We start from the raw sequence: 26,702 nt of genomic DNA on the forward strand, positions 1-26,702 counted from the left end.
CATGCACAGAAACAAACATGCTTCTGCAGTCACATCAGTTATTAAATTATGTAATATTCCACAACTAAACAACAAGGCCTTATTACTGTCATTTTGAAAACGGACTCATTGCAAAATAATTGGTACAAAAACTGTTGCACTGTATTGTCAACAGTTTAAGAGGTACTTGAAAATAAATGCAATCCCTGTTTCTGAATGTATTGTTCAAATGGATGTTAACATACATCAAAACAAAAACTACCTTTTTGTACCTTGCAGTGCAGCCATATCCTTTTCCAAACAGTATCATATCAATGCACAGCAGCAAACTCGGATTCATTAACCAGAACATTAACAGATATTACTGATTTACTGTAAGTGCGACATTGTATGTGGGTGTGAAGTCTGCAAAACTATGCATGACTGCAAATGGCTTCAGTCGTGTTTCTAAGCAACGTTCACATCCACTGCTTTTCCCTTTCTTCGCTCATGCCGCCTACGACTGGCTATTTCAGTGAGGCTGAGCATTTCACTCCAAAAGCATCCATCTCAAACTATTTACAACTCTTACTGCAACATCAGGTCTTGGCTGGAAAACAGGTGAGACAGACACCATCCATGTTACATACACACTGAGGAGGGACTACGGTGACCTTGCAGCCCAATCTTCATCCCAACATATTCTAGAACAATGGACACCATTGTACTCCCCTACATAGCTGACTGAATTTGCAATAATTTACTAATATTAGGCTGTATGCCCATGTAATATGTCAGGCTGTTAGGAATAAACAGTTCACTTCCCATTTTCTACATATATCTTCCATACATCTCAATATTTTCTAATATGTTCTACAGGTCAGTCTCTAATGATGTGAATTCTCTCTCCATTAGCAGAAGTCTTGCTCTTTACACATTGATGTACTTCTTATGTCTCGCAGTATGTTGTGGTTGTAACTAAATAAAAGGAGTGATGTACTCCACCTAATTCTTCCTCTGTGGGACAGTCTCTCTTTCAACACAGCATTTAACTGGAGCTCGCCATCCTGCCTCACCACATTCACTTAATCTCTTAGAAACTACATCTACATGAACCGAATATCTCATTTACTCAGCATTCCTCGCTCCGTTCGCCAACTTCTCTACTTCTGACACTCCCTCCAGCCACTTAAAACTTATCCCATTCATCCAGTAACCCTCCAGACTTTTCCTGTCTGGAGTTTGGCTCTGTGTCATTACGGTCACCGTGACAACAGATGAGTCAGACACTGTGGAGACGCCTCACTTCCTGTGAGTGTACAATATTTTAAGACTGTGGCCGAATGAATGACTGAACCAACAAATTTCTAACGAAACACTGATTCATAGTCAGCAGGATCAAATCCACATCAGAGGTGCTGCAGAGTCAGAGTACACAAAGACATTTGTGGCCTGAGTGGGAATTATCAAAAAATTCACCTTCTAAAAGTGAATAAACATGAAAAGTTTATGTTTTCTTTCTGGTCTGTCTGTATCATATTGTTATCATCATAAATCATATTTCCACCACCTTGTTTGTGGCCCGTGACCCTGTTCCTTTAGGTCCTAAAATTCTCATGACACCCACAGTTAGAGCTGACAAGCTGTCATGTGAAATTGAGGATGGCATACTTTTTCTGTTTACAAGAGCATGGAGACAGCTCTAAAATGGATTGCACAGATATTATGATTAAAATCTATTTATTTTATTTTTCAAACCTATTTATTTTTTTCTTAAACAAGCAGCAAAACATCAACAAACCACAGGGTGCTGACCCCAAGGTTGAGAAATTCTGCCATAAATCATCTGTAACTACTCAAGGCATACATACACAGACACTGACTCAGCCATGCAGACATACAGTACACATTTGCACACATTTTACATAGCCATGAACATATGTTAGAGTACTTACATCAGTTTTTCTGAACTTGGCTTTAAGGCTCTTCATGTTCAGTCTGGTCCATGCAGTCTTTCACTCTATCAATCAAATGAAGCTGGGGGGAAAAAACACACAGATGTTTAAACTCCGACTCAGTGAAGTTTGGCGTTCCTAAAACAAGTCAGCAACATGACTTATGCAGCACGCCGTCTACACAGGTTACACACAAGTTACAATTACCGTCAATATGAGGCGTAAATGTGCAGCTGTTGTGTCATCACAAGCACAACTTCTACTCCTATGTGACAAAAGCAAATGTTTTCATGTGTTTGATGTTGAGCTGTAACAAATCTGAAGCTACTTCACATTTACCTTCTCCTCTCCAAGGAATGGCCAGTTTTGGGATGGACTTAGCATAACACATGCAATTCTAATTTAAAACTGTTGCTGCAAATGGTATTGGGCATGGTATTGTTTCCTATTGGGATGTTTTAAATCACCACAAAACCCTTGAGGCAGTCTGGTAACTGTATTTCTGCGCCCTAATCCCCTCTAGCAAATTCCAGTTTTTCATGGCTGAAATAACCTTGTCAATGATTTACCCCCAAAATAACCTTATGAGCATTCCAGGCAAAATGAGGCAACTTACTTCATTATTATTATTTCCAGGTCCTCTGCTTCCGCTTATATTTCAACCAACAGCGCTTAAGCAGTTTGAACTGCTTTTCAATGATTACTGGCAGTTTTTTTAATGTTTATATTGCTAACATTGCAGAGACAAAGCATAAATTAGAACTTAAAAGGAGTTATTCAGATTTCAAAGACTCTTCACTTTTATGTGGGTAGACACTGATGTGATAAGAGGTTTGCTGTAAGTGGATACATCAAGGGACAGCCATGTCTGGGCTCCTCTGACAAATTCAAGCTATTCAAATTAATATTGGCAGATTCCACATTCATTCTGAGGACCACTGTTGAGATTAATTGTAAAATATCAGCAGCCCATTAGTGGAAAACCTTCTATGTCATCAAAACTACAATGAAAATGTGTCAGTATTGGAGGTGAGCTTGCAAAATGAGTAAAAACAATGCACAAATACTGCTTAACAAGACAGTGCAGGACAGCAAACTTTACCCCAGAACCCACTGACAAGCTTTTAATTAAAGCACGAATTTGAAGCAGCAGTAGCTACACAATAGCCAAAACTGCTCAAAAAACAGTGGAAGTTGTTTGGTCGGTTTCATGAACAAACCTCAGTAGAGCTGCTACACGTTTAGCACAAAAAGTATCAAATGCGCGCGATGTGCATCATTGTACCCAAAACACTTAAATATCAGATTGAACGCTTTGTGACTGCGCCTTCAGACTACACCGAAACTGGACTCGTTAACAGTTGAGAGGTATTTTTAAATGATAAAAAAACATGAACCATCACTTCGAACAACAACAGCAACTTACATGATACGACATTGTTGGACAAACTTACCTTTTTATGTGTTGGAGGAGTCGTAGCAGGGCTGGACACATAAAAGAGACTTGACACACAACCGCTTTTTGTGCCAAAAACAGGTTAGCTACCGAGCCGGTGTGAAAACAGCGAGCCGTCTTTCAGCTAAATCGATGCATAAAGGAGAAGAAAACAGTGCGTGTATGTGTATGTGTGTGTGTGCCCCTACACACTGGCCCGACTTGGCCCGCATACATTAAAAGTTGAGCTGTGTTCATGGACACACTCTCTCTCTCTCTCTCTCTCGCTCTCTCTTTCTCGGGACTCAACTCTACTGCTGTTGCCCGGTTTAGGAAAGTGACGTCACTCTTCCAGTGCTCCCGTGACCGCGAGCGAGAGCGAGCGAGCCCTCTTCTCTGCTCTATTGTGCCCCATTCATGCTCTGCGGGTAAAGGGGTATTCCCCACAAAACCACACTCACACAGAGTGGAGTAGGGTAGGATAGAATAGGGTGGGAGGGTAACTTAGTACATTTACTCAAATACTATACTTAAGTACAATGTTGAGGTACTTGTACTTTATTTGAGTATTTCCATTTTATCCTACTTTGTAGCTACTTCCACTGCACTACATCTCAGAGAGAAATGTTGTTTCTTCTGCTTCACTACATTTATTTGACAGTTTTAGTTACTTTTCAGATTGAACACAATGGATAATATAAGAAGCTTTTAAAATACAACATATTGTTAAAGATTAAACCAGTGGTGTACAACCTTTTTGGCTTTTGACGTCAAAAAATGAGTTGTGAACAGCTCCACAAAGTACTGATTTCTCCCTCTAAACTTCTCACATGGTTTAATTTAAGTAAATATTCATATGATCAAATATTTCACCAAAAATCAAAGATTAGAGGAAAAGTCCAAACACTGAAATCAGATTTTCTTCCTCTTCAATTAATCTTCTCACAACCCGTCATGTTTATCTACTGACACTTTGGAGGGGCCCGATCCCTGGGTTGGGAACCACTTGTTTATCTCCAGCAGCTACAACAGTAACATGCTGGTTACACATTGAAGCTTCAAAACAATCTAATTCTATTATATATAGAGGGACAAGATGAATACTTTTACTGTAATACATTTTGTTGCTATGAACTCTTTTACTTGTAATGGAGTATTTTTGTAGTGCTGTATTGGTACTTTTACTTGAGCAGAGGATCTGAATACTTCTTCCATAGCTGAGAATAGACTTCTCCTGCATTTTTCTACAGAAATTGCTTATATAAGCAATATAATGTTTCTCAACATTTTTGACTGGGCCCCTGAACGCCCATGACCCCAAGAAATAGCTTCCTATCACAGTTTCATGTGACATACCTTTCCTCAACATAGATTAATATTTAACACTATTTAAAGTATTTTTTAATTAAAGCCGATGAACCAGCCAATGCCCTATGAACTATATATCAAGACACAGACTTTAAAGAGTAGTTAACATTGGTGCAGCTGGAGGCAAGATATCTTTTACTTCAAAATACGGCTTAAGCTCCAAAATGCTGGATCCTACATTTCCCATAATGCATCCCAGACTTGACAAAAATCCCCCAGATCCACACATGTCACAATTCGTCTGTTTTTACAATGGGTGCAGTACTCCCCATAATGTGTTAACTGGTCTTCATGTGTAATTGCATCAGTCAAACAACTCATGCTGATGCTACAGTTCTGTGTCGCAACAGCAGTACAATGAAACGTATTAATGCAGGTAAGAACATGTCTGAGCCGTAAGGTTGTGATGTTGACGCAGTTTGGTAAGATGAGATAATGATAAGTCTCTCACTTTCTGTCTGTCATAAACTGAAACCATTCATTCAAAGCAAATATTCTATATTTTGATTTATAGTCTGTCTGTTCACCAAATTCAGCATTTTTTACAGTATATTTTGTTCTATTCAGAAAACCATCTGGCAGGTATAAAATGTTTAATTCATGTTTAAATCAGTGTCTTTAGAATGAATTAGAAATGTTTCTTGAATATGTGTCAACAATTATGGACAGGAAAATGAGAGAGGAAGAGAGAGAGGAAAACACACATGCCTGCCCATCTGCTTTGTTAAGGTGTGGCCCTTTTAATATGACAGTTTCACTCAGCAAGAACCATGACTTCAGTTTATGGGGCATCAAAGAATGTAGGCAGTGGTGTGAAAAGTCTCAGTAACTATCAAAGCAGTGACATCTAGTGGAAAATCTGTTTACTACAACTGTTGTTTAGTGCTATAATTAAAGAGCCCCTCCAAACGTGATGTAAGATGCACTAGTCTGTATAAAAATAATGCTTGGAATATGTGCCTATTTTTTCCACACAAAAAAGTCAAATGACCTAATTAATTACATTACATATCTTCCTTCTCCGTCATTGAAAACCCCATAATCAATGAATAGCAAATACTGGTCATTTCTAAAGTTTAACTGCCGGACTAAAGATGTCTCCTACTTCATTGAAAAGTCCATTCTCAGTGTATGTGAGCTGGAGGCTTCAAGTTTTTACATCATAGGTTTTAAGTTGCGTGGACCACGATACCTTCCAAACTGGGAGTGATATCACAGTTCATGCTCGTAATTACACCTCTAAAACTACATTTTCTATGATCACACTTTTAGCGGCTGAATGTGAAAACAACCCTCTCATGTCTTTCCACCACTGATTAAATATCAATGTCTAGGCCTATCTTTGACACTAAAAGGTTCTAACAATGGTCTATAGAGGGGGTATTAGTGTCATGTGATTAAAAACAAAGAGTGTTCATCTGCAAGATAATTCCTCCATTACAGTTGAGCTTTGACAACCAGCGAATATCTAAAAATAACTTATTTTTATCCCACACTGAATGAGTGTTAGAGCATGATATATCCCAGGATTATGGACGACAGCTTACATTAAATCAGCTACTTTAAATACACCACTAAAATGTGTGTTCGTCACGGCTGCGTGAGTCAGGAAATGGTCGACTGTCGAAGAAAGCGGAAGTGGTAACAGTGAAATGTTTTGCTCCACCGAGCAACGTCTCACAACAACAAACACAACAACACACTGGAGCTAGTGTCAGTGAAGGCTACTGCTGTCAGATATCAACCTACTTTGTCAACATGCCACTGAAAACATGTTGCATCTACAGCACCGGAGTTTTCTCTTTACTGCTCCTTATTGTGGGCATTTCTCTCATCTTGTCTAACGTATTTCCACATTTTCTTCAGGCGATAGTTAAAAAGGTGAGTCACATTTTATCCAGGCTAACGTTATTTACAAAGCAAGCCATTACTTTCGTTAGTAGCTTAGTAAGCTAACATTTTGATTACGGATGATTCTAGATATTGGAGCTTGATTTGACCAAACCGTAGACAGTCTATTGTGTTTCTGTTTCGCATTTAACTTTCATTATTTAGATGTTAGAAAGCTGCTGGGCTTTGTAGCTCTTCAGCTCAGTAATTAAGTGACAGTTTTTACAAATTTCAGACGACTAAGCTTGTGTTTACTTGGTTTAATGAGCTATTTGAACAGCTTTAAAGAAATGTGTATTCTTATCATAAACTCTATAAATTCAAATTTAGATTTACATAATTTAAACGTGTACCACCTGTGGCACAGTTTTTCTCTGTTACTGTGCTTCTATACTTTAATACTTTAATGTTAAGTCAATGACAAAGCATACACTCATAACCCACATGGTGATTTAGCCTCTTCAACACACTTTAGCACAGTTTGGTCATTATGTCATTGGTGGTCATTTGTCATATGATGTGAGGACAAGCTTAGTCAGCAGCACGTAATCTGTGTGAAAGTCACATTTGTCTTAGCTGCGTAGGATTTGTAACCCACTGACCTCTGTCTCCCAATAGGAAATTGTTTTGAAGAATGGCACAGATGCATTTGATGCCTGGGAGAATCCACCAGCGCCTATCTACATGCAGTTTTACTTCTTTAATCTAACCAACCCCCTGGAGATGCTGGATGGGGACAGGCCCGCTGTGGTGGAGATTGGGCCGTATACATACAGGTAAGGGAAGAACAGGAGAAATGGCTTAACTTTTCCCCCTATTCTTCTTGTTGAACAAAACCATGCAGATGTCATACTTAGAAGACAAGGACACATATAATTAAAGAAGTGAGAGAATAAAAACTTTTGTTGACATCATACATGAACGAAAATGACTACCGCTATTCTTGGGGTAAGTTTAAAGCTTTTGGCTGTCTCATAGAAAATTTAAATGCTTGTCATCCCTCAAGGTAGAAAGGTGCCAAGAAGCTGATGAATAGATTAACCAGAAACACAAAGAAGATATATATATATATATATATATATATATATATATAGACAGCAGTGTACATGAAAGCAGAATATCGTCTACTATAAAGGTGTTTTGATTGATAAAGAAAGTAAGTATACAAAGTTATTGTTTCTTCTGTCAAGAATTCTTAGCATATGTTTTTTGAGAATTGAACTATATTCTTGACTTGAAGGAACAATAATTATTAAACTAAGGTGCCATGTTAGTAACAATGTTACTACAGCTTCAGTGCACAATAAAAACAAAAAAAGCTTCCAGGCACAAAATGGAGAGCTGCCCAATATATGTTTGACTGTGCATTTATTTAGACAATTTTAATTGCCAACCCAGTGCTTGACAGGGTTAGGCTAATACTTGAGCTGACAAGGTTTATGAAAGCTTTTCTATCTGTATAAATGGGCTACAGAGGAGCAGTTAGACCCACCTCGTGTGGATTTGTTGAGAAAAGGGGATTCTTATTCTTTATTCTTATTCACTCTCCTGACCTGCTCTTTCCCATTTACAAGTTTTAAGTCACAATAAGGTCAAGATCAACTTTAATATCCCAGAGGGGCAAATTGTAATACAGCCAGCAGCAATCGCATATAACATACAATAAACAATGAAGACTTCCACAAATAATAGACAAAACACACAGGTCACTCATTGAGGACCTTGATGGCAGCAGTAACAAAAGAGATAAGATACAAATCGGTGAAGAACAGCTGAATACCTTTTGTTGACAGAGATGACAGACAGGATTGTGAGTTGCAGGATTGATAATGATTACATCACAGTGGCTGTTGGCATTGCCCAATGACCAGAAAGATGTGTTTTCTCCAACTGTCACATGAATTTGAGTGAAGGAAGGAAATAAACCACAGAGCCTGTACTTCTTTATGCTATGCTATATTTGAACTAAATATGACTTTCATTACAGAAGTTACAATTTTTTTAATGGTCAGAGGTGCTGACCTAATTATGTACACATTAACCCAGTTGTTGTTTTTTTTTAAACACAGGGAGTATCGGCCTATGGAGGAAGTGAACTTCATGGAAAATGGGACCAAAGTTACAGCTGTCAACACTAAAACCTACATATTTCAGCCTAACATGTCCCGAGGTCCAGAGAGTGATCTCATCAGGACAGTCAATATCCCTGCTCTGGTGAGCCAAAGAAACTATCAAATCAGTAGTGTGGTTTGATTAAACATGACTGAGTCACTGTAGTATTATTTTCTTTTCACAATTAAAAGCATTGCATTTCAATACTAGCTTTCACATTCATGCCAGTGGAGTAAATTGACCAAAATATGTTTGTTTTGTTTTGTTTTTTTCAGTTACAAAATGATCCTTTGTTGTATTTATTTACTCAATTTATTTATTTTAAATCATAAGTGCTTCACTCTTCTATGAAATAAGGAAGAGTAAATCAGAAGTTTTGGCTTCCTAAAAGGTTATGGGATGATTTCAGCCACAAAGGAGAAAAATGAATGTCTAAAGACAGTAATAATTTATTATATTTATATAATGTTTAACATTTAGCATTCATATGACGCACATTGTTTTTTACTTTTTAAGAGCTTCTCCTGATAATTATTAAACTAACTTGACAGAGAAATGAAATAGTTTACTCTTGCTGGTTATAGTTTGCTACATGTTGTGTGTGTTTTTTTTTTTTTAAATCTAATAACTATATTCTGGTTTCTCAAGCATTATAGGATTAGGTTTTTATTATCAGATGTGATTTCCTTTTAGTGTTACAAAAATTTACAATTTTTCCAATCTATTGGAATGTCCTACTGTGATGTGGAGATTTTTAAAATGTTACTAAAGTAAATGATTCATTTAATTACATTGTGAATTTTTAATAGAACTTACTCAATTTATCTTTTGTAAAGTGTCCTTGAGTTTTTGAAAGGCGCTATATAAATCACACCTATTATTATTTTAGCACCATACACATGAGGTTGTCTTAAAATTAAACCGCTTTCCTTTGTCCCTCCTGGTAGACAGTGATGGAAAAATTCAAGGACATGTCTGTAGTGGCACACTTGATCGACGACTACATGAAATCCACAGGTGAAGGCCTGTTCACCACCCGTACAGTGGGAGAGCTGCTGTGGGGATATGAAGATGGACTGCTCAAAGCCCTCAAAATGTTACAACCTGGGCTGGATGACGTTTTTGGACTCTTCTACAAGGTGTAATTTCAGCATATTAATACATTATTGTATACACTCTACAAACTCAATGGTTATATTTATATCATTGTACAAAGATTACTGCATAGAGATCCTGTAGAAATCACAAAAAAAGATTTACATTAATTGTAGTGTATAGTGTATTGTATAATATTTAGTTGTTTTTTTTGCTTTGTTGTGCTAAAGTTATTTGTTTGTTTTTTTGCTTACAGAACAATGGTACCAATGATGGAGAATATGTTTTCTTCACTGGCCAACAAGACTACAAGGACTTTGCTCGTGTAGATACATGGAATGGTGGAAGGTAATTGTTTCTGCTAATCTAAATCCAATCAGTGACAATCATTGGTCACATGCAGTTTCACTAGATGACAGTCGGATAACAAGTAATTAATCAGTGTCAAACAGGAATATGATCAAGGCTTGTTTCATCCTGCATAATAACATTAAGAGAGCATTGTCATATCATAGTTGATATGACACTGTTTCTGGGACTGTCTCTGTAATGATCAATGAAATGATAAATTAGGTTATTTGGTTAGTTAAAGTCACTAAGTGGCTTAGTTATCAAACAGTAAATCCACTTATTGTGTCTGTCTTAAGAGCATTCATCTCTGCTTCTGTTTTAAAACCTAACTATTTCTGACTCTTCTGTTGAGCCTCTCAGTAATATATAACAATCACCTTCCATACTTGACTCGCTCGCCAATTAACACTGAGAAGATTGATGCCACTCTTAAATCTGTAAGTTAGATATGAAGCAATGGCTTAATGCTTGAAATATAAATAAGTTATTGGATTTTTTTAATTAAACACTGATGGGTCAAATAGGAAAGTCAGTAAATTAGTCTGCATTGATCTATAAATGAATATGGGTGATTCATACAATATATTTTATTTACAGCTACTTCATATTGTATGAATCCGCAGCTTCTGAGAAGTGCTGTGCCAGACCGCAGTGTTGGCACACATGGCCACGGTCACTGTGTTTAACTTTATTAAATAGGCTGAAAATGACACTGGACTGCTACAGAACAACCGTACACACGTCTACATACATCAGACTGGTCAGTTATAACTTGATATTCTGCCTTTTTATTTAACTTCCTTTTTAGTGAAAGTTGCCTCATGTTTTATTCTTGAAATGCATACATAGCGTAGACGCTGTTGTATAACATTAGTTACTAAACAGTGTGACCATTTATGAGGTGAGATATAGTTGAATTATGACTGAAATAGCGCCAGTCCTAAGCAATCATGTAAACAGTCATAAAACATTTTTTATTTCTACCATTATTATAAAAACTAAACCAAACCCCTCTAATGCTTAACTGTGATTAGCACAGCTGTTTAAGACCTATGAGGCCTGTGATGTGACTGACTGAGAATATTTACTAATCATGACACCTGCTGATCTACATCCACCTTCATTCAGCCCTTCTGCGCATTGTGTTGCTGCACATAGTTGAAGGAAAACTGTAGGTGCGCATGGAGACGCCCACACTGTCTGTGTGATCTACGACCTTGCACTTGTTGTTGCACTTGCATGGTTGACAAGGGAAAATTGTTGTTAGGTGTTGGGTATTCTAAATGCATGAACCTGCTTGATTTTTAAATGCAAAAATGACAAATACATTGATTCTATACTTTTTTGTGTATGTGTGCAGCTCACTGAATTGGTGGACCTCTGATGAGTGCAATATGATTAATGGAACCAACGGAGCGTCTTTCCATCCAGTTATCACCAAGAGTGAGACGCTTTACATATTCTCCTCTGACCTGTGCAGGTGAGTGTTTCCAAAGACCACACTGTGAGACTAAGTGTGTCCGCAAATGTTTCTGTCGCAGAGCAAACACCAAATCAATTAATATGGTTAAGTGTATACTCAGATGAAACTCAGATGAAGAGGCAATGTTATCCTTGTTTAGTATTCCCAAATTGCATGGATGAACATCTGATATTTAAACATATAAAAATGGAGTCAGAGCCTTTACATTTGACCACTAAACTGGATCAAACTGGGTTTGGGCTTTATTTACTTTTTTTTTTCATGGGGAATCTGTGTAGAGAAAAGACATTATTAGTACATTGAGTATTCATAAGTCCAGTCAGTGCAACATTTTCTCAACAGTTTTGAACCCAACAATGAACTCCTTATGTCAACAGCTTTAGGTATTATAAAAGTAATCTCAAATTAATTATAGTTCTCTGTTGCTTTTTTTGTTGGACATTCTTTGTCTGGTCTTATCTTCCTGGCTTGAGTCAGCAGAGAAATAGCTCTCCCCCACAATCATGCTAAGAATGTCTTCCTAAGCCTTTCCCTCAGCATTATTCAGGTCTGGATAGGGGATTACAGATACCTATTTAACCTGGCTGATTGCATGGCTGGTCAGGGTTAGCCTCTTGAATGAGGTCACTGTTTGCTTACTACTGATTCAATGCTGCATTAAAACAATAAACATCAACAACTGTGATTGTTCATACATCAGAACAAAGAGTACAACATATATTGTCAACTAACTGCTGGCTAAGGTTCTGAAAAGATTTAACAGACAAGGTTTATGAGACAGTAACATATTAAAACATTGTGCTGTGCTGCAGGTTTACTGTAAATCAGCTTACCACAGAGCAAAATCTGCCCAAACCCTTCCTCTTATGTTGCTCTTTCAGCTTTACAGAATTTATTTCTGCCTGAAAAGATTAACCAGCATCTGACTGTTTTTCCAAGGTCTCTGTACACTCTGTATGAGGAGGATGTGAAAGTGAAGGGCATCCCAGGGTATCGCTTCGTTCCCCCCAGCATGGTGTTTGCCAATGTGACTGTGAACCCAGCCAATGCAGGCTTCTGTGTCCCTGCTGGAAATTGCCTGGGCTCTGGTGTACTTAATGTCAGCGGATGTAAACAAGGTGGGAAGTGCATTAAGCAGCTGGTGCATACAAAAAACAAGCAGTCTTGACTCTGAAATGTTGTGTGAATGTTGTTGTAACTGAATCTTTTGTGTGTTTAGGAGCGCCCATTATAATGTCTTCACCACACTTCTATCAGGCAGATGAGAAATTTGTTCAAGATGTATTTGGTATGAAACCTGAGAAGGAGTATCACCAGACCGCCATCGATATCAATCCAGTAAGAAATTTAATTTCAATTAAATTAAAGACCGTGTAAAGTGAAAATATATTTGTGTTCTGAGTTAGTCACATCACAGACAGATGTGTTATTAACCATCCTTCCAAATTTGAATGCTAGAAAAATTGTCTAAGTATGTAAAATTATCTTTTAAAATCATGAAAAATCAAGCACTTCTCTGTGCTGCCAAACGCTGGGGGCGTGTCTGCTGAAGGCGCTGGAAATACACCCACGCGCGGAAGGGGGCTGCCTCCGTGTAACATAGCAACAGTAGCAATGGACGCTAGAGCTAACAACAGCATTGCAGTGACCCAGCCCTACATGTTCGAGCCATCAGAGCCAGACACTGACTCGGAGTCAGACAATGAACATGCACAATCTCGTGCCTCACAGTCTGCAACAGAATGGTAATGTATGTCTCCTATATATGCAAGTTAGCAATATGTATTACTGGGATACTGACGCCGAGCTAGCAACCGAGTTAGCTGCCGAGGTACGCTCCCACTGACTAGCTAAAAACGTTAGGGTTTCATGTAATGAAGAATTGTGATTGTTTTGTCTGTTCACAGATTAAACACTTGATTTTTATTACTGTTTCGTTAATTTAATTACTCCTTTTGTTTATACCTAATAAAGGTAGTACTAGTATTTGTTTTTAAGTGTAGTGGGTGGTAAACCCAAGTAAATTCAGTTTGTCCAGCTTTGAAAGGAGGCATTTTACTCGTTTTTTCAGATCACATTATTCAACAAATGTGGGGAAACGCATTAGGTAACTAATTAGACTACAAAAAAGTAAAATATAACACTAGCCAGTTTCACTTAGTCAGTTACTTACCTGTCTTCTGATTAATTTGTGGATTGCTGAATGTCATCATTACATCACACAGGCTGAATAAGACAATATGCTTCAACTGATTAGGTCATTTTGCTGAACCAGGCTTCATACTGAACTGACAACTGAAATGGTTAACATTTGTCACACTGTGATTAAAAATGTACTTGTGCAGGTGCACATGTGGAGAAGGCAGAACAATGCCCACAGAGGTTGAACATGTCTGCTGCAAGGAGCTGAATGCTGTATGTAAATGAAAACTGTTTTTCACAATAATAATTCAAATAATGAATACATAAGCAGCAGCATACTAGATGTCTAGCACTAAAACACCTATTACACATATTCCTATAGGTTCAGAGTAGATGTGGAGAGCTGCCTGAAGAGCCACGCTGCATGACTCTTCATCCAGGCTTGGAGCCAGTCTGCCTGAACCCCTACTCCCTGCAGAATGCCCTAAACATTTATCAGGCAGACCATGGACCACTGGCGGAAAAGGAAAGATCTGGGTAACGTAGACAATATAATATTTGTTTTACTGATTTCGGATATTTATAAATTACACTTGTGTTGATCAAATGACATGCCTTTCAAAGAGAGGTAAGGTTTAGTACCCGAGAATAAACTTACATCATTTATACAATCATATTATAGTTGACTAATGTATAGAGTGTATTTCATTTACACTCAAAGCACATGAGTGACGTTTGACTGTATCCATTTTAATCCTTCATCTTCCTGAGCTATATATAAACTCTCATGTCGGACAGATTGCAAACAATAAATACTAGTTCATTCTTTAGCTGTTTTTCACTACATAGTAAATCAAACAACATGTACATCATCTTGATATATAGATGTATAAACTGAATGCACATGATTGGACATTTATACAAGCAATCACTAGATTATTATTATTATTTCTGAAAATGTAGATGTGTGGTCGTGGAAATTCCTTGGAAACTGCTGTCCATTTTCTTGTCCATCCATTTAGCCAATATGATGAGGTAGACTGCAGGTTGATGAATCAAACTCATCTTCTGAGGTCCCAATCTGTAAGACATGACAAAAAATGTGGAGGGAAACAAATAAGTTCAGTTTGGTTTGGGATAGGTTCTTCTAAAAGACAACACATGTCAATGTTTTGTGAAAGACAGCTCCAGTGTCAAATTTGATTACACAGAGGACAACATACCAAAAGTAAACATACATAAAAATATAAATTAAAGTATTTTTCTACATTTTTTTATTACAGGCGTGCTCGCTACCTGGCCTACAGGAGTTTTGTGTCCTGGTGCTGGGGATACCTGGGAAAGGACAACCGGGTTGTCATCCCCTCCTGTGTTGTCCTCTGCATTCATCAGGAGTACCCTGATGAAGATGGGGAATACACAGGTTTTAAACCTCCCCTTTAGATTGATTTATTATTTATAGTTTATTGCTTGCTTATATTGTTATTTGTTTATAAAATGTGTCCAATATAAAATAAATGTATTATTGAGTAATGATATATTTGTGTGTGTCACAACTTCTTTTACAATGGAGGCTGGTGGAGCTCTGGTCCTGAGATTGGCTGAGGCAGGAGTAGGCTTGGGCGGTATAAAGGTGTTGCAGTATACCAAGGTGCTTTCTGAGTGCTTCATACTGTTATAGTGGTTTAATTTCAAATGTTTTAGTCACCACGGAAATTAGTCTCCAGAAATGTGTAATAAATACCATACACCAAGGTAAATGTCTGGAAGCTATGAAGGCTTGAAAAATATATATACCGCCCAAGTCTAGGCACAAGGTAAGTCACAGGAACAGTGGCTGCCAGATATGCTGGAGGAAGACACTGAGACCTGTACATGGGAAAAGAAAACAGGAATAAGGAAAAGAGACATTAGGCTGTCATCATGAACACTGCATACATACACACAACATACCTCGTGGGTACCTCGGAAGCCACTTTGACGCTCATTTTAGGTGTCCCTCGGTCCATGTTTTACATTACACACAAACGTAAAACCTCAGTCTACATATAATTCCTTGTCATAGCTATATTGGTGCACATAAAATATTACCTGTCGATTATCATTGTGTTGTCAGATGGATGACGCTCAGGGAATAAGGCCAAATTATGTCACGATTACATGCATGCTAACATTACACGGGCATGACAGGGTGCATGATGTAAAATCACTTTCAGGATTTGCGCATTCAGCAAAATGCATTTAATTGCCTAAATGTACAGTATTATAACTTATAAGCACATAACGTTACTTACACTCTCTGACGGGCACATAATGCCGGTGGCGGTGATGATGGCACCTGCTGTCGGCGGGATGGGAGGATGTAAACCGGTGAGGGAGACGGTCGGTGGCGGGCTGGTGGCGGTGATATAGGCACCTGCTGTCGGCGGGATGGGAGGACGTAAACCGGGGAGGGAGACGGTCGGTGGCGGGCACGTAATGCCAGTAGCACCTGCTGCCGGCGGGACGAGAGGACGTAAGCCGGGGAGGGAGACGGTCGGTGGCGGGCACGAAGCCGGGGAGGGAGACGGTCGGTGGCGGGCACGTAATGCCAGTAGCACCGGCGGGACGAGAGGACGTAAGCCGGGGAGGGAGGCGGTCGGTACGGCACCTCTAAACAGACACAACGGACTGCTCAAAAATCCCGACTTCCAGTGAAGATGCACACACGAGGAGGAGTCATGACTAGTGAGCTAGCTGAGAGCGAGCTGGAAAACGACTGAGGCTAATGCGCTGAATGTATTTATACTGCAGCAGCAGCAGGGGCGGGTTTATGATAATTACCGCCGCATTACGTAACGCGGCGGAGATTTCAGACCCGCCTACTAAATCCTGACACAGAAATCTGGAAACACAGTTTGTGAAGCCTAGCTCCACAATTCAAATCTAAATGGTTGAAATGCTTTTTACACCTTTTTTAGAAATACATTTATGACCTATTTAATGTGTTTAGAAGAAAATGTCTGATTTCACTTTACACGGTCTTTAAGATGTCTGCATAATTTGTATGCATGTTTTTAGCCTTGAATATGTTGTTTGCGATGTAATTAAACTGATTTGAAAACCGGTGGAAAACTTGGCATAAAGACATTTATGTACCACTAGATGGTGTACTATCTCAGCTTCATACCTGTGGTTATCAATTAAAGGTCCAGTGTGTGTAGTATTTAGGGGCATTTGGTGGAACAGAGCTGGCAGAAATAGCATATAAAATGTATGAATATGTTTTAATTAGTGTATAATCCCATGTCAATAAGAACTGCTGTGTTTTTGTTACCCTATAATGATCCCTTTATATCTACACAGGGTTCTCTTTAACAGAGCCCTCCATGTTGCACCACAGTGTTTCTAGAGTAGCCCAGCCTGGCCAAACCAAACACTGACTCTAGAGAGGGACTTTTGCAAGTTTTGCAGTCACCTTAGGTCCTCCTACATATTTGGATGGGGAGGGCCTTCCCCACCCCATCCAGTTGGTTGCAATCTGCAACCTCACCGCTAGATGCCTCTTAATGCTACACTGGACATTCAAGGCTGAGTTTCTTTTTTTAAACAGTGGTTAAAAATTAAAGCAGAGGTACTTGGTACGGAGCTGTCACCGGAGATAAGCTCTAACAACTCTTATCATGTGTAATAACTGAGTCTGTGGCAAATAGGTGATAAAATGAAGCAGACCAGGAAAAGCTATGTGGCTTCAGATGCACACTGTGTGCCTGAATGTATGTTTATCAGAAAGAGTTAAAAAGGTAATTATTAAGAGTAGTTTCATGTATTCCTGTATGTACTTGGATTCGGGGTTACTATTTGCAGAACACCCCCAAAGATGCTTCCTGTTACAAAGCAATATAATCAGTGTGTACAGTTAGAGATACAGAGTCATTCTCTGCAGTGAATCATCTCCTTTTATGCAAAATCTATATGAACTTACGTGTTGTCATCTTGGTGCCATTTTTGTATCACCTGAAAATACACATGATATAGATATTGAAAACATAAAAAAATCCATTAGAGGAGTCACATATCATTAATGTAATTTGACCGATACACTCCAAAATCAAAGCAAAGAAAGATTCAGTAAGGCATAAAATATTTGTGTAGGAATAAATCAGTTTCAAGACAGTTCAGTTTGAGACTCTCTGCAGACTACAGGACATGCAGTATTTGCTTTGCATTTACACTTCAGTTATATATATCTAAAATAATATCCTTTAACCATGTCCATTTTTTTAAAAAAAGTTGAATTTTGACATGATTTAATTTCTTTTCTCTGGTTGCAGTATATGTTAGAATAATGCATTGATACAATTTTATATGTTATCTGTGAAATCTCAGTCTTAGACAACGGAAATGAAAATGGATTTTAATGCATGGATATCAAAGGTGGTTACTGTTTTTGTCTGTGAAAAGGACACACTTAATTTTATGCCAATTCACTTCATAAGTGAATAATTCAATTATTAAGACCAAGATGTCAGGTGGTGGCATCATAAAATGACAATTACACGTCTTGAACTCGGTAAACAAGCTACTGTTTTGTCTATTTGCCTTCCAAGGTAAATAAATGTGTCACCGCATGAGATTATTGTGATTGATCAAAGTAATTTGACTTCTGTCATAAATACTGTGAGTGGCAGTGTCCGGTGTGACACAAGAGGAAGACCAAACCATGTGCACTGCCAGCTTCAGAGCTGTCAATTTCACTTTGATTACCTGCATCAAAGATGTATGCAGACACATCTGTTACAGCATTCACTGTGTACATGGGAAGATTGGTGTGTTAGCTGTCAGATCATCTCTGCCAAACCTTCATTTATCTGTTTGGCAGATGCTTTTGTCAACATTGCTGAATATGCTAACTCATTATTACGGGCTGTAATGGGACATAAATGTTCTTACATTGGGTGTGACAGATGTGAGGTTTGTGCACACATCAGTTCTGTGATATGTTGTTCTTCACCTTAATTTGTAAATTAAAACCTTGTGTTCCTAACAAAGTTTAATTCTGTTTTGCAGCTAACAGGATTCATCCTGCAAGCTGCCAAGCGTATGCAGGTCAACGTGTATTTAGAAAAAATTGACACCTTCAGGTAATCAACTCTGACTTCATCAGTGTCTAGTATACCGCTCAACTGTCATGGCACTGCCTCTTTTTGAAATTGAGCTGTAAAAGCTGTATGACCAGCATCTAGGAAGTGTTGCCAAGAAGATACTGTAACTATAAAGCAGTTATGCCACCATCATCATGATGAATGGACTTTTGGACAGTCCTGCCTCACCTGACATTCTGAAGAAGCAAAACAGTGATATAATTTGGAGTACAGACCTAACACATAAACATGTTTTCAAATTATGTGTAGACAGACAAATTAACCTTGTAACAGAAACTGTTAAAGCACTGCAGCTACATATCTATAACCTGAACAGCACGGCCATAAAGAATTTAGTCTCAGACAACATTAAGTTAGGTTTTCTCAAAGTATCTTTGCCATTTTTGTATTAAATAGCAGAATATTCAGATTACTAATAAGACAACAAAATAATTCCCATGGTGGGAAAAACATTGTGAATGATTTTCTTTTTCTTTCAGTCAAACAGGAAACGTGAGGACAGTGGTCTTGCCTGTGGTTTACCTAAATGAGGTACAAACAAACACACAAACATTTTTTGTCATGATGGTCTGTCATAAACATACCAAAACACTGGCTTGCATGCAAATCATCAACAGTCCAGATCAAATGTATGCCATACTCAAAGGGCAAAGAGCTTTTTCTTCTTACCTGTTACGACCATCTGTCACTGACAGAATATCATTGATGCATCTCATTGCTTCACTTCAGCATTCAAACAATTAATATTTAGGTCAAACAGGTAATATTAAGTATTTATTGTTGGTGACTCAAGCAGTGGTTTGTAAAATGGATTTATTTTTGTTAAGGTTGTTAACCTGTGAAGTTACAGTTAAACTGAATAGGTTAAGATCAATACATGCCTTATCTGTTTTGGTCTTTTTTTAATTAAAGCCTTTTGTGTAATACCTGGAAATTAGTCTTTAATGGGACTTTCGGTCTCTGGAAGTGAAGTATTATAATGAGAGCCCAAATGGGAAGACACAGATGTGGTAATAAAACTTTTAAGGTAACAGACCTCAACAGGCCTTTTCCACTGGAAGCCATTTTGACATGTGACAGTGGGAAAAGCACAGGTGTAAGTAATGAAATTAATGATGGCTGAATTTAATTTAGGCTCTTCAGTTTTAGGGTTGTGATTTAGTGGGACTTCAGTTGCATTAGAACATAGCCATTGTTAATTTTATTAGTAACACCTGGGATTTAAACAGGTAAAAATGTCTGTGAAAAGGGCCTGTTTTTTCTAAATTTAGATGATTGGAAATTTGAAAAGCACCCACTCTTATGAAAGCATTCAATTTAGGTGCAATAGATGACAAACATGAAATGCCAAGTTTATTCTTTACTGTAATCGACAATTGACCTCAGGTAGGATTTTCTTTGTTTAGTCTTACTTCATCAGCAGCATGGCTCTAGGGATAGCAATGTCAGCTGATCTGTCCATATCTCATCAACTACAGTATGACAACAAATGAAGATGTCTGAAATATCAAATCACTCCTCACAATTGAGTAAACTGTTGAGTGTCTGTTATATGGGGGAGAGTGAATGAGTGAACAAGGGAGTGATTTCAGACAATAGTCTTATGAGTTAAGAGTCTTTTCTCCCATTGTCTACTCAGAGCATTGTGATCGATGACGCCTCAGCCATGAAGTTGAAGACGATTGCTCTCGAGGAGAATGTGGTGGTGAACATTCCCTTCATGCTGATAGGTCTGGGCATCCTCCTGGGAGCACTCTTCATGTTCCTGATGTGTCGACAAAAGGTCCCCGAGGTAATTGTTTGAGATATTGATGAGTTTGTGTGGTCTTGTAGAAAAATCAGTTCCATTTAAGTTTGTGCTGAGTGACTTCAATCACAGTTAGTTAAACATTCTTAAAATTACATCTATTAATTTTCCCTAATTGAAAATTAAAACTTACTTCTGTAAGTTGCATATTGGACAATGACTGGCTTGCCACAATTCCTGCTTGTAGATATTTATGTCTTGAGACAAGAAACCTTCCTCCTTCGACAGATGAATGTGTGTGTGTCTATCATGTACTATTAATAGACTTAATATTTTATGGTAATATTTGTTTTGCGTCTTGTTTAATTTTTCAGAGCACTGCTGCTGAACGACAGCCCTTGCTCTCATCATAGCACCAAAAAAGGACGTGGATGAAGGAGGATTCCCATGTTTGCAAGTTTAATCAACATTTCTAGAGTTCCCGTGAGTCTGCAGTTGTAAGCTGCTAAGTACTAAATACTAGTTTTCTTTCATAACCACAATTCCATATTTGAAACAGTTTTTAATCTAATGTTTTTGGGATACAAAGTGAAAAGAAAGGTTTGGGTTTAATGTCTTTCTTTCAAGTCAGTTGTAATGATCGTGAAATCCCTATTCCTCAATTTGAGTGTTTTCCTTTTTACTACTAAATATGGGATTTTGGATTAAAACAGCTTGAATTGAAATCATTTAAATGTCCTACCAAATCTAATGTTGATTGTTGTTTGTTTGTTGGATTTTCTGGGAGGTCAACTTTGAACTAATCAAATATGCAGGAATATAAAAATTGTCCTTATTAGACAATTGGCCAATATTTTTTTGAAATTGCTGCTTTTATGAATATGTGTGGAAGATTAGGTGTACGTGTGTGTCCATGAGTGGCTCCAGAACTGAAAGTAGTAATGAAGGAATGCTATGTGTGTTTTTAAAAGTATATGTTAATGAGTTCTTAGGAAGTTTGAGAAGCTTTATGTCTTAAATAATTTTGTAAGATCAACATTTTGCATTTTTGTATTGTCTAAACATGAGCAAGGTAAATAGCAAAGTCTGTACTTTCAAAAAGACTGCAGCCAAAATGTTTTACTCTTAAAGGTATACTATGCAGGATTTTCCTAAAACGTGAATGTATAGACTCATACAAAAATAATCCCTCTCAATCATCACTTATGACCAGCTAGAATTGTGTGGCAGTGTCTGTATCTATGGACCCTGCCATATTTTCTTATTATTTTGCTGTGTTCAGGATGTTTCCCTAGCCAATAACAGCAGGCAAGGTGTGAGGTCAGGACATAGGACACAAAGCTACACACACACACACACACACACACACACGTACAGAGCACAGAGGCCACAGCAGACAAGATAAGTGTTTCTGCTTTTACTGCATTCAAATGAAATCCAACAATGCGTTACCTTCCCGCACGGTTGTGCAGAGGTATGGACGAGTTCATTCACATGCTTTAAAACATAACCACCGTGAAACAATCTGAAAATAATGTTTTATTTATCTGATGTCACAGCTTTGTTCTCGCTATGGCCACTAACTCTCTTCATTTACTCTCTAGTTTGCTCAACCTGCAAACACCAACCAACAAATCCTGCATAGTGTGCCTTTAATGTGATGAATATGTTTTCTGTACCCTAAAATTATGGAATATCAGTCATTAAGAAAGGTGTACTTGAAAACAGTATTTTTCGAATCTGTAACCTTCGTTTTGTAAACTGTAAATTCTGTCCTGCAAACTTGCATATACATATTTGGAGGCTGAACATTTCAACGTCTGCTTAAAAAACTCAATTTTGGAAGATTGTGCAGTTGGTTGCAGGCCTGCAAGCCTGTTTTCACAAGCTGTGAGGCAAAACCATGGGAGTGTGTGTGCATGCACACAGACTTTTGGCAAGTTGCACTTCTGTAAACTGTCTAAAATCAGCTTAATCAACAATCAACATGAAAGTTTTATGGTTACAGATGCAAAACCCTGTTTTTAAGTGCACCTTTTTGAATGATATAATATATATTCTATATAAAATTAGTTGGTTTTGTTTTTTGTTCAGATGTGTCACTTCAGTGTCTTGGGTTGACTGGAGCTTTTAATCTGTGGTGAAATGGATCAGCTTTCTTTACGATATACTCTGCTGTAGCCTTCAGTGTAAACACAGGAATCTACAGTATGTGTGAACAATATAATGTGGAAGAAAAATCAAATAGTAATACTATAACAGTGGCCGTATAAAGGGAAAGTTTTTGCATGGTGTGAAGTACAAAGTCTTGCCTCCTGATGGTGTGAAACACGCTGCAATATTTTCTTTCCTCTGTTTCTAATACCCTGACATAATGGTGTGATTTGAATTTCAGTCAAGTCATATTCTTACTGTTGTATGAACAGCTTAATGCTCATGACACTACTGATAAATATTTTGCCAAATAGAGAACAGCATTCTCCCTTTTAACCAATAGGAATGGTACATAATTTTCATGGCTAAAGTCAGAGCTGCTGAACAGACTTTTATCAGATTATTGTGACTTTATTAAAGTGAGGAGGAATAAATAGCTTTGTATTATTCAGCCTTGAAATATAATGGAGTTTCTGTCTGGCACTAAACATATGTTAATAGAATGTTATTTTTGCAATTTGACCACTGTTTTACACACATCACTGACAAGCTGTTGTGTTCATTTTGTTGAGATCTTTGTTTTATATATAACAGGAAAAAATGTACACAGTAAAATCAATACCGAACATGTAATCAATGTTTACACACTCTCAATAGGTCATATATAACAGTTTGCACATTGTCTTGTCATTTGTTACAACATATCAATAAATGTTGTGTGCTTCACGTTCTCTGAAGGTGTGTTTTTTAAAAATGAAATTGTTAAACTGCTTCATGTTTACGAAGGCTACAAACTAGATTGTTTTGCAGTCTTAAAGGAAAAGTTTTGTTAATAGAAAAATTCCACATTTTGGGAAATTCAGTTAGATGAAAAGATTTATACTACTCTTGTTTGTAAGCTATACTAAATATGACGCTAAAGCTATTCTCTAAGCATATAGCCTGGAGGCATGAGGAAACCATTTGCCTGGCTACCAGCCCCATTAATGACCCCTAATCAAGATGTTATATCTGTAAAAGTGACAAGTTGTTTTATGTTGATTACGAGCTGGAATTATTTCTTGGTGGACGTTCAGCTTCCTACTGTACAAGATTTGTAAGTGTTTCTTCATTGTGTGTCCATGTTGTTGTGTGTTATGTTTCATGACATGATGACACTGTGGTTACAGCTTGTTAGGTTTCAGCACAAAAAACACTTGGTTAGGATTTGGGAAAAGTGATGGTTTAGGTTAAAATGATAACTCTCGCAAAATCTATCACAGGTCTGGGAATACCATGTAGACGCGACCCTAGGTAACCTCCTGAAACTCCAGGAAGCTGCTCGACCAAGAAATAGTTACTGCACGTAACCTGCCCTATTGTTTTCCAATAAAAAACCAGTAGAAACAATACTTCTACATTTTAGTTAGGTTTCTAACATTAACACTAGCAAGTTCAGAGTAACATGATGGGCGAGTGAGAAGCTAAGAGGCTTTTAAGCTATACTAGTACCAGACAAACCTTAATTAGAAGACATAAGTTTGTTTAAGAGGACTTTTTTTTACAGTTGGTTCTTTGGACAAAGCTAGGCTAAAATCAGTAGTCCTTCTTGTACCTCTAAGAATTCCTCAGCCATAAGAATTCAAACTTCAGGCTTAAAGAGGACCATTTATGTACTGTATATACAGCATGTGGTTTAGTGGTAAATATGGTCATATCTCAGCATAAAGGTCCTTGGGATCAGATCATGTACCTGGTTCTCTCTATATGGAGTTCTCATGTTTTCCCTGCAGTCACTTGGTTTCCTCCCCAGCTCAAGTGAGTTATAGATTTCATGGGTAAAGTAAATGATGGATGGGCACCTTTCTGCAGTCCATGACACACACGTAGGTTTCACTTGGATACCTCCGACGTGGAATTGTCCTCAATTACCGGGTTAAAGTGTACTTTGGAGTCCTGCAGATAACCTTTGACCTTAGGTTTTCGTTATAAAACTGATAAGTCTCAGTGTGCAAAGAGGTTTGCATCATTGGCTTTGACTTGAGACCAGCTTCTCTGCTAAACATCAGTCACTCTTTAAACAGCGACTATAATTGGAAAATTAATCTTTGATATCTGTCAAAGTGTAACTCCTCCCCAACCTAATTAAAGGCTTTAATACAAGGCATGGGACAGCTCACCAGTCTCGCCACAGAACAGCTTCTCTTTTGAACCTGATCCGCAAACACGATGAGGACTCTTCAGGAAAGAATCATCGTCCTTACAGTTTTTATGTCTCTGATGTGTGCCATTCAGGTAAGTTAATAAACTTAATGTTGCTGTTTATATCCTGGATGGGAGAATTGCCTCCATTTATTTTGTTCTACTAGAGCACTGTAGCCTTTGATGTTGATGGAGTTACTGTTTTCAGTTTTATCACCATATATCATGAGGGTCATCATAGCTCTATAAAGGTCTTATATTTGCCTTTACAGGTCAATTCACTGCCCATACCTGAAGATGGTAGATGGAATGGGTTGATCCAGCGGACCAAACGGTCACTACTATGGCGTTGGAACAGCATGAAGCCAGTGGGTGCCAGCTGCAGAGATCACTTAGAGTGCGGCACAAAATACTGCAGGTACAGCAGAGGCTCTCAGAGGTGTTGAAGCATGAACACAAATATTTGAAACATTTAGGAAACAAGAAAAAGTTTACTTCATCACCCAGTCAGAAGATGTCTTTTTGTCACATTTCATTAACTGCTTTAAGGGCTTTTGACATTAATAAATCTGAAGGAAATTACACAACATAAAATAGTATATAAGGATAATTTTTTGAAATGTTACTGGTGCTCTGACAGTTCCGTTAGTCATGTAAAGTTGTGTCCACGTGCATTTTGCTTTGCAACGATGAAGTCAGAAACTGATGACACTGTAATAATGTTGCCCCTTATCTTTACAGGAAAAATATCTGTTCCTTCTGGAAATCCCCCTGAAGAGCAGATACACAAACAAAACTCCATCGGAGTGGCTGTCTACAAAACAAACATCTGCTTGGTGGACTAAAGATATCAAATACTGCAAAATGAATGCTAAGACACCCTACCTGAACTGACGACCTGCTAGTATTTTATGACTGTAGGTTCAGTCAGAATAATCTAATCTGGCACTGCACTGCAGCAAAACAAAGCTGTAAAAGTCACATGAACAGCCAAATGACCCCACATAGACTGATATGAATTTTGGCAATTCATTTCTTTAGAGAACATACAGAACATCAGACAGGCTGTATCAACCTAAACATGTTTTAATAAGAAAATATAAATATTGATCCACAGCTGTTCGTGAGGTGCTCTGAGTTTATTGGTTCATTTTATTATTCTATTTATTTGTACATATTGTAAATAATGTAAATACTTAAATATACTTTTTACCTTTTTTCACGAGGTTGTGCTGCCCAAATGTGTTTGTCTTTAACTGTAAAACAAGTTCATAAAAAAATTAAAGTATTCCTCACAGTTCCTGCTACATCTTCAATGCAACTGAATAATGTGAAAAACTTTGGATGTTGGTTGGCAAATAAGATTTCTGGTCAAATTTGGTGTTTCTGTATTCATTCATCCAAATCCATAAAGTGGTGATGTACTTTTCATAAGTCCTCACATAAACGGAGAAGCTTAGCCTAACTGGCTTTACATTTTCAATTATTATACATGGGATACGCTGGAGAGCCTATGTCTCTCGGCTGGCCTGGGAACGCCTCAGGATCCCCCGGGAAGAGCTGGACAAAGTGGCTGTGGAGAGGGAAGTCGGGGCTTCTCTGCTTAGGCTGCTGCCCCCGCGACCCGACCCCTGATAAGTGGAAGAGGATGGATGGATACATTCTTGTGCTGTTTTTCATTTTAAAA

The 26,702-nt window shown here is 37.9% G+C and overlaps 2 protein-coding genes across 2 annotated transcripts; both read left to right on the plus strand.

The window, feature by feature from the left end:
• Nucleotides 1-6,427: 6,427 nt before the first annotated feature.
• Nucleotides 6,428-23,531, plus strand: scarb2c (scavenger receptor class B, member 2c). The gene is made up of 12 exons (XM_053340329.1): nucleotides 6,428-6,597; nucleotides 7,225-7,382; nucleotides 8,676-8,820; nucleotides 9,666-9,857; nucleotides 10,070-10,161; nucleotides 11,525-11,644; nucleotides 12,587-12,765; nucleotides 12,867-12,985; nucleotides 18,839-18,912; nucleotides 19,413-19,464; nucleotides 20,573-20,725; nucleotides 21,055-23,531. Exons 1-12 carry the CDS (start codon nucleotides 6,475-6,477, stop codon nucleotides 21,091-21,093), a joined length of 1,446 nt encoding a protein of 481 aa, XP_053196304.1. The 5' UTR covers nucleotides 6,428-6,474; the 3' UTR covers nucleotides 21,094-23,531.
• A 1,511-nt stretch (nucleotides 23,532-25,042) lies between these two features.
• On the plus strand, nucleotides 25,043-25,790 carry LOC128379826 (liver-expressed antimicrobial peptide 2). The gene is made up of 3 exons (XM_053339468.1): nucleotides 25,043-25,108; nucleotides 25,288-25,433; nucleotides 25,757-25,790. Exons 1-3 carry the CDS (start codon nucleotides 25,043-25,045, stop codon nucleotides 25,788-25,790), a joined length of 246 nt encoding a protein of 81 aa, XP_053195443.1.
• The last annotated feature ends 912 nt before the right edge of the window (nucleotides 25,791-26,702 follow it).

Source organism: Scomber japonicus, chromosome 19 (genome assembly GCF_027409825.1).
Source record: "Scomber japonicus isolate fScoJap1 chromosome 19, fScoJap1.pri, whole genome shotgun sequence".
In the NCBI taxonomy this organism is placed as follows: domain Eukaryota; kingdom Metazoa; phylum Chordata; class Actinopteri; order Scombriformes; family Scombridae; genus Scomber; species Scomber japonicus.

Bases quoted from the DNA above. Each gene is read 5' to 3' on its own strand.
- scarb2c (XM_053340329.1), top strand. From the start codon at position 6,475: ATGCCACTGAAAACATGTTGCATCTACAGCACCGGAGTTTTCTCTTTA. The intron at 10,162-11,524 runs GTAATTGTTTCT...GTATGTGTGCAG, and splicing joins GATACATGGAATGGTGGAAG to CTCACTGAATTGGTGGACCT. The intron at 12,766-12,866 runs GTGGGAAGTGCA...TTGTGTGTTTAG, and splicing joins TGTCAGCGGATGTAAACAAG to GAGCGCCCATTATAATGTCT.
- LOC128379826 (XM_053339468.1), top strand. From the start codon at position 25,043: ATGAGGACTCTTCAGGAAAGAATCATCGTCCTTACAGTTTTTATGTCT. The intron at 25,109-25,287 runs GTAAGTTAATAA...TTGCCTTTACAG, and splicing joins CTCTGATGTGTGCCATTCAG to GTCAATTCACTGCCCATACC. The intron at 25,434-25,756 runs GTACAGCAGAGG...TTATCTTTACAG, and splicing joins TGCGGCACAAAATACTGCAG to GAAAAATATCTGTTCCTTCT.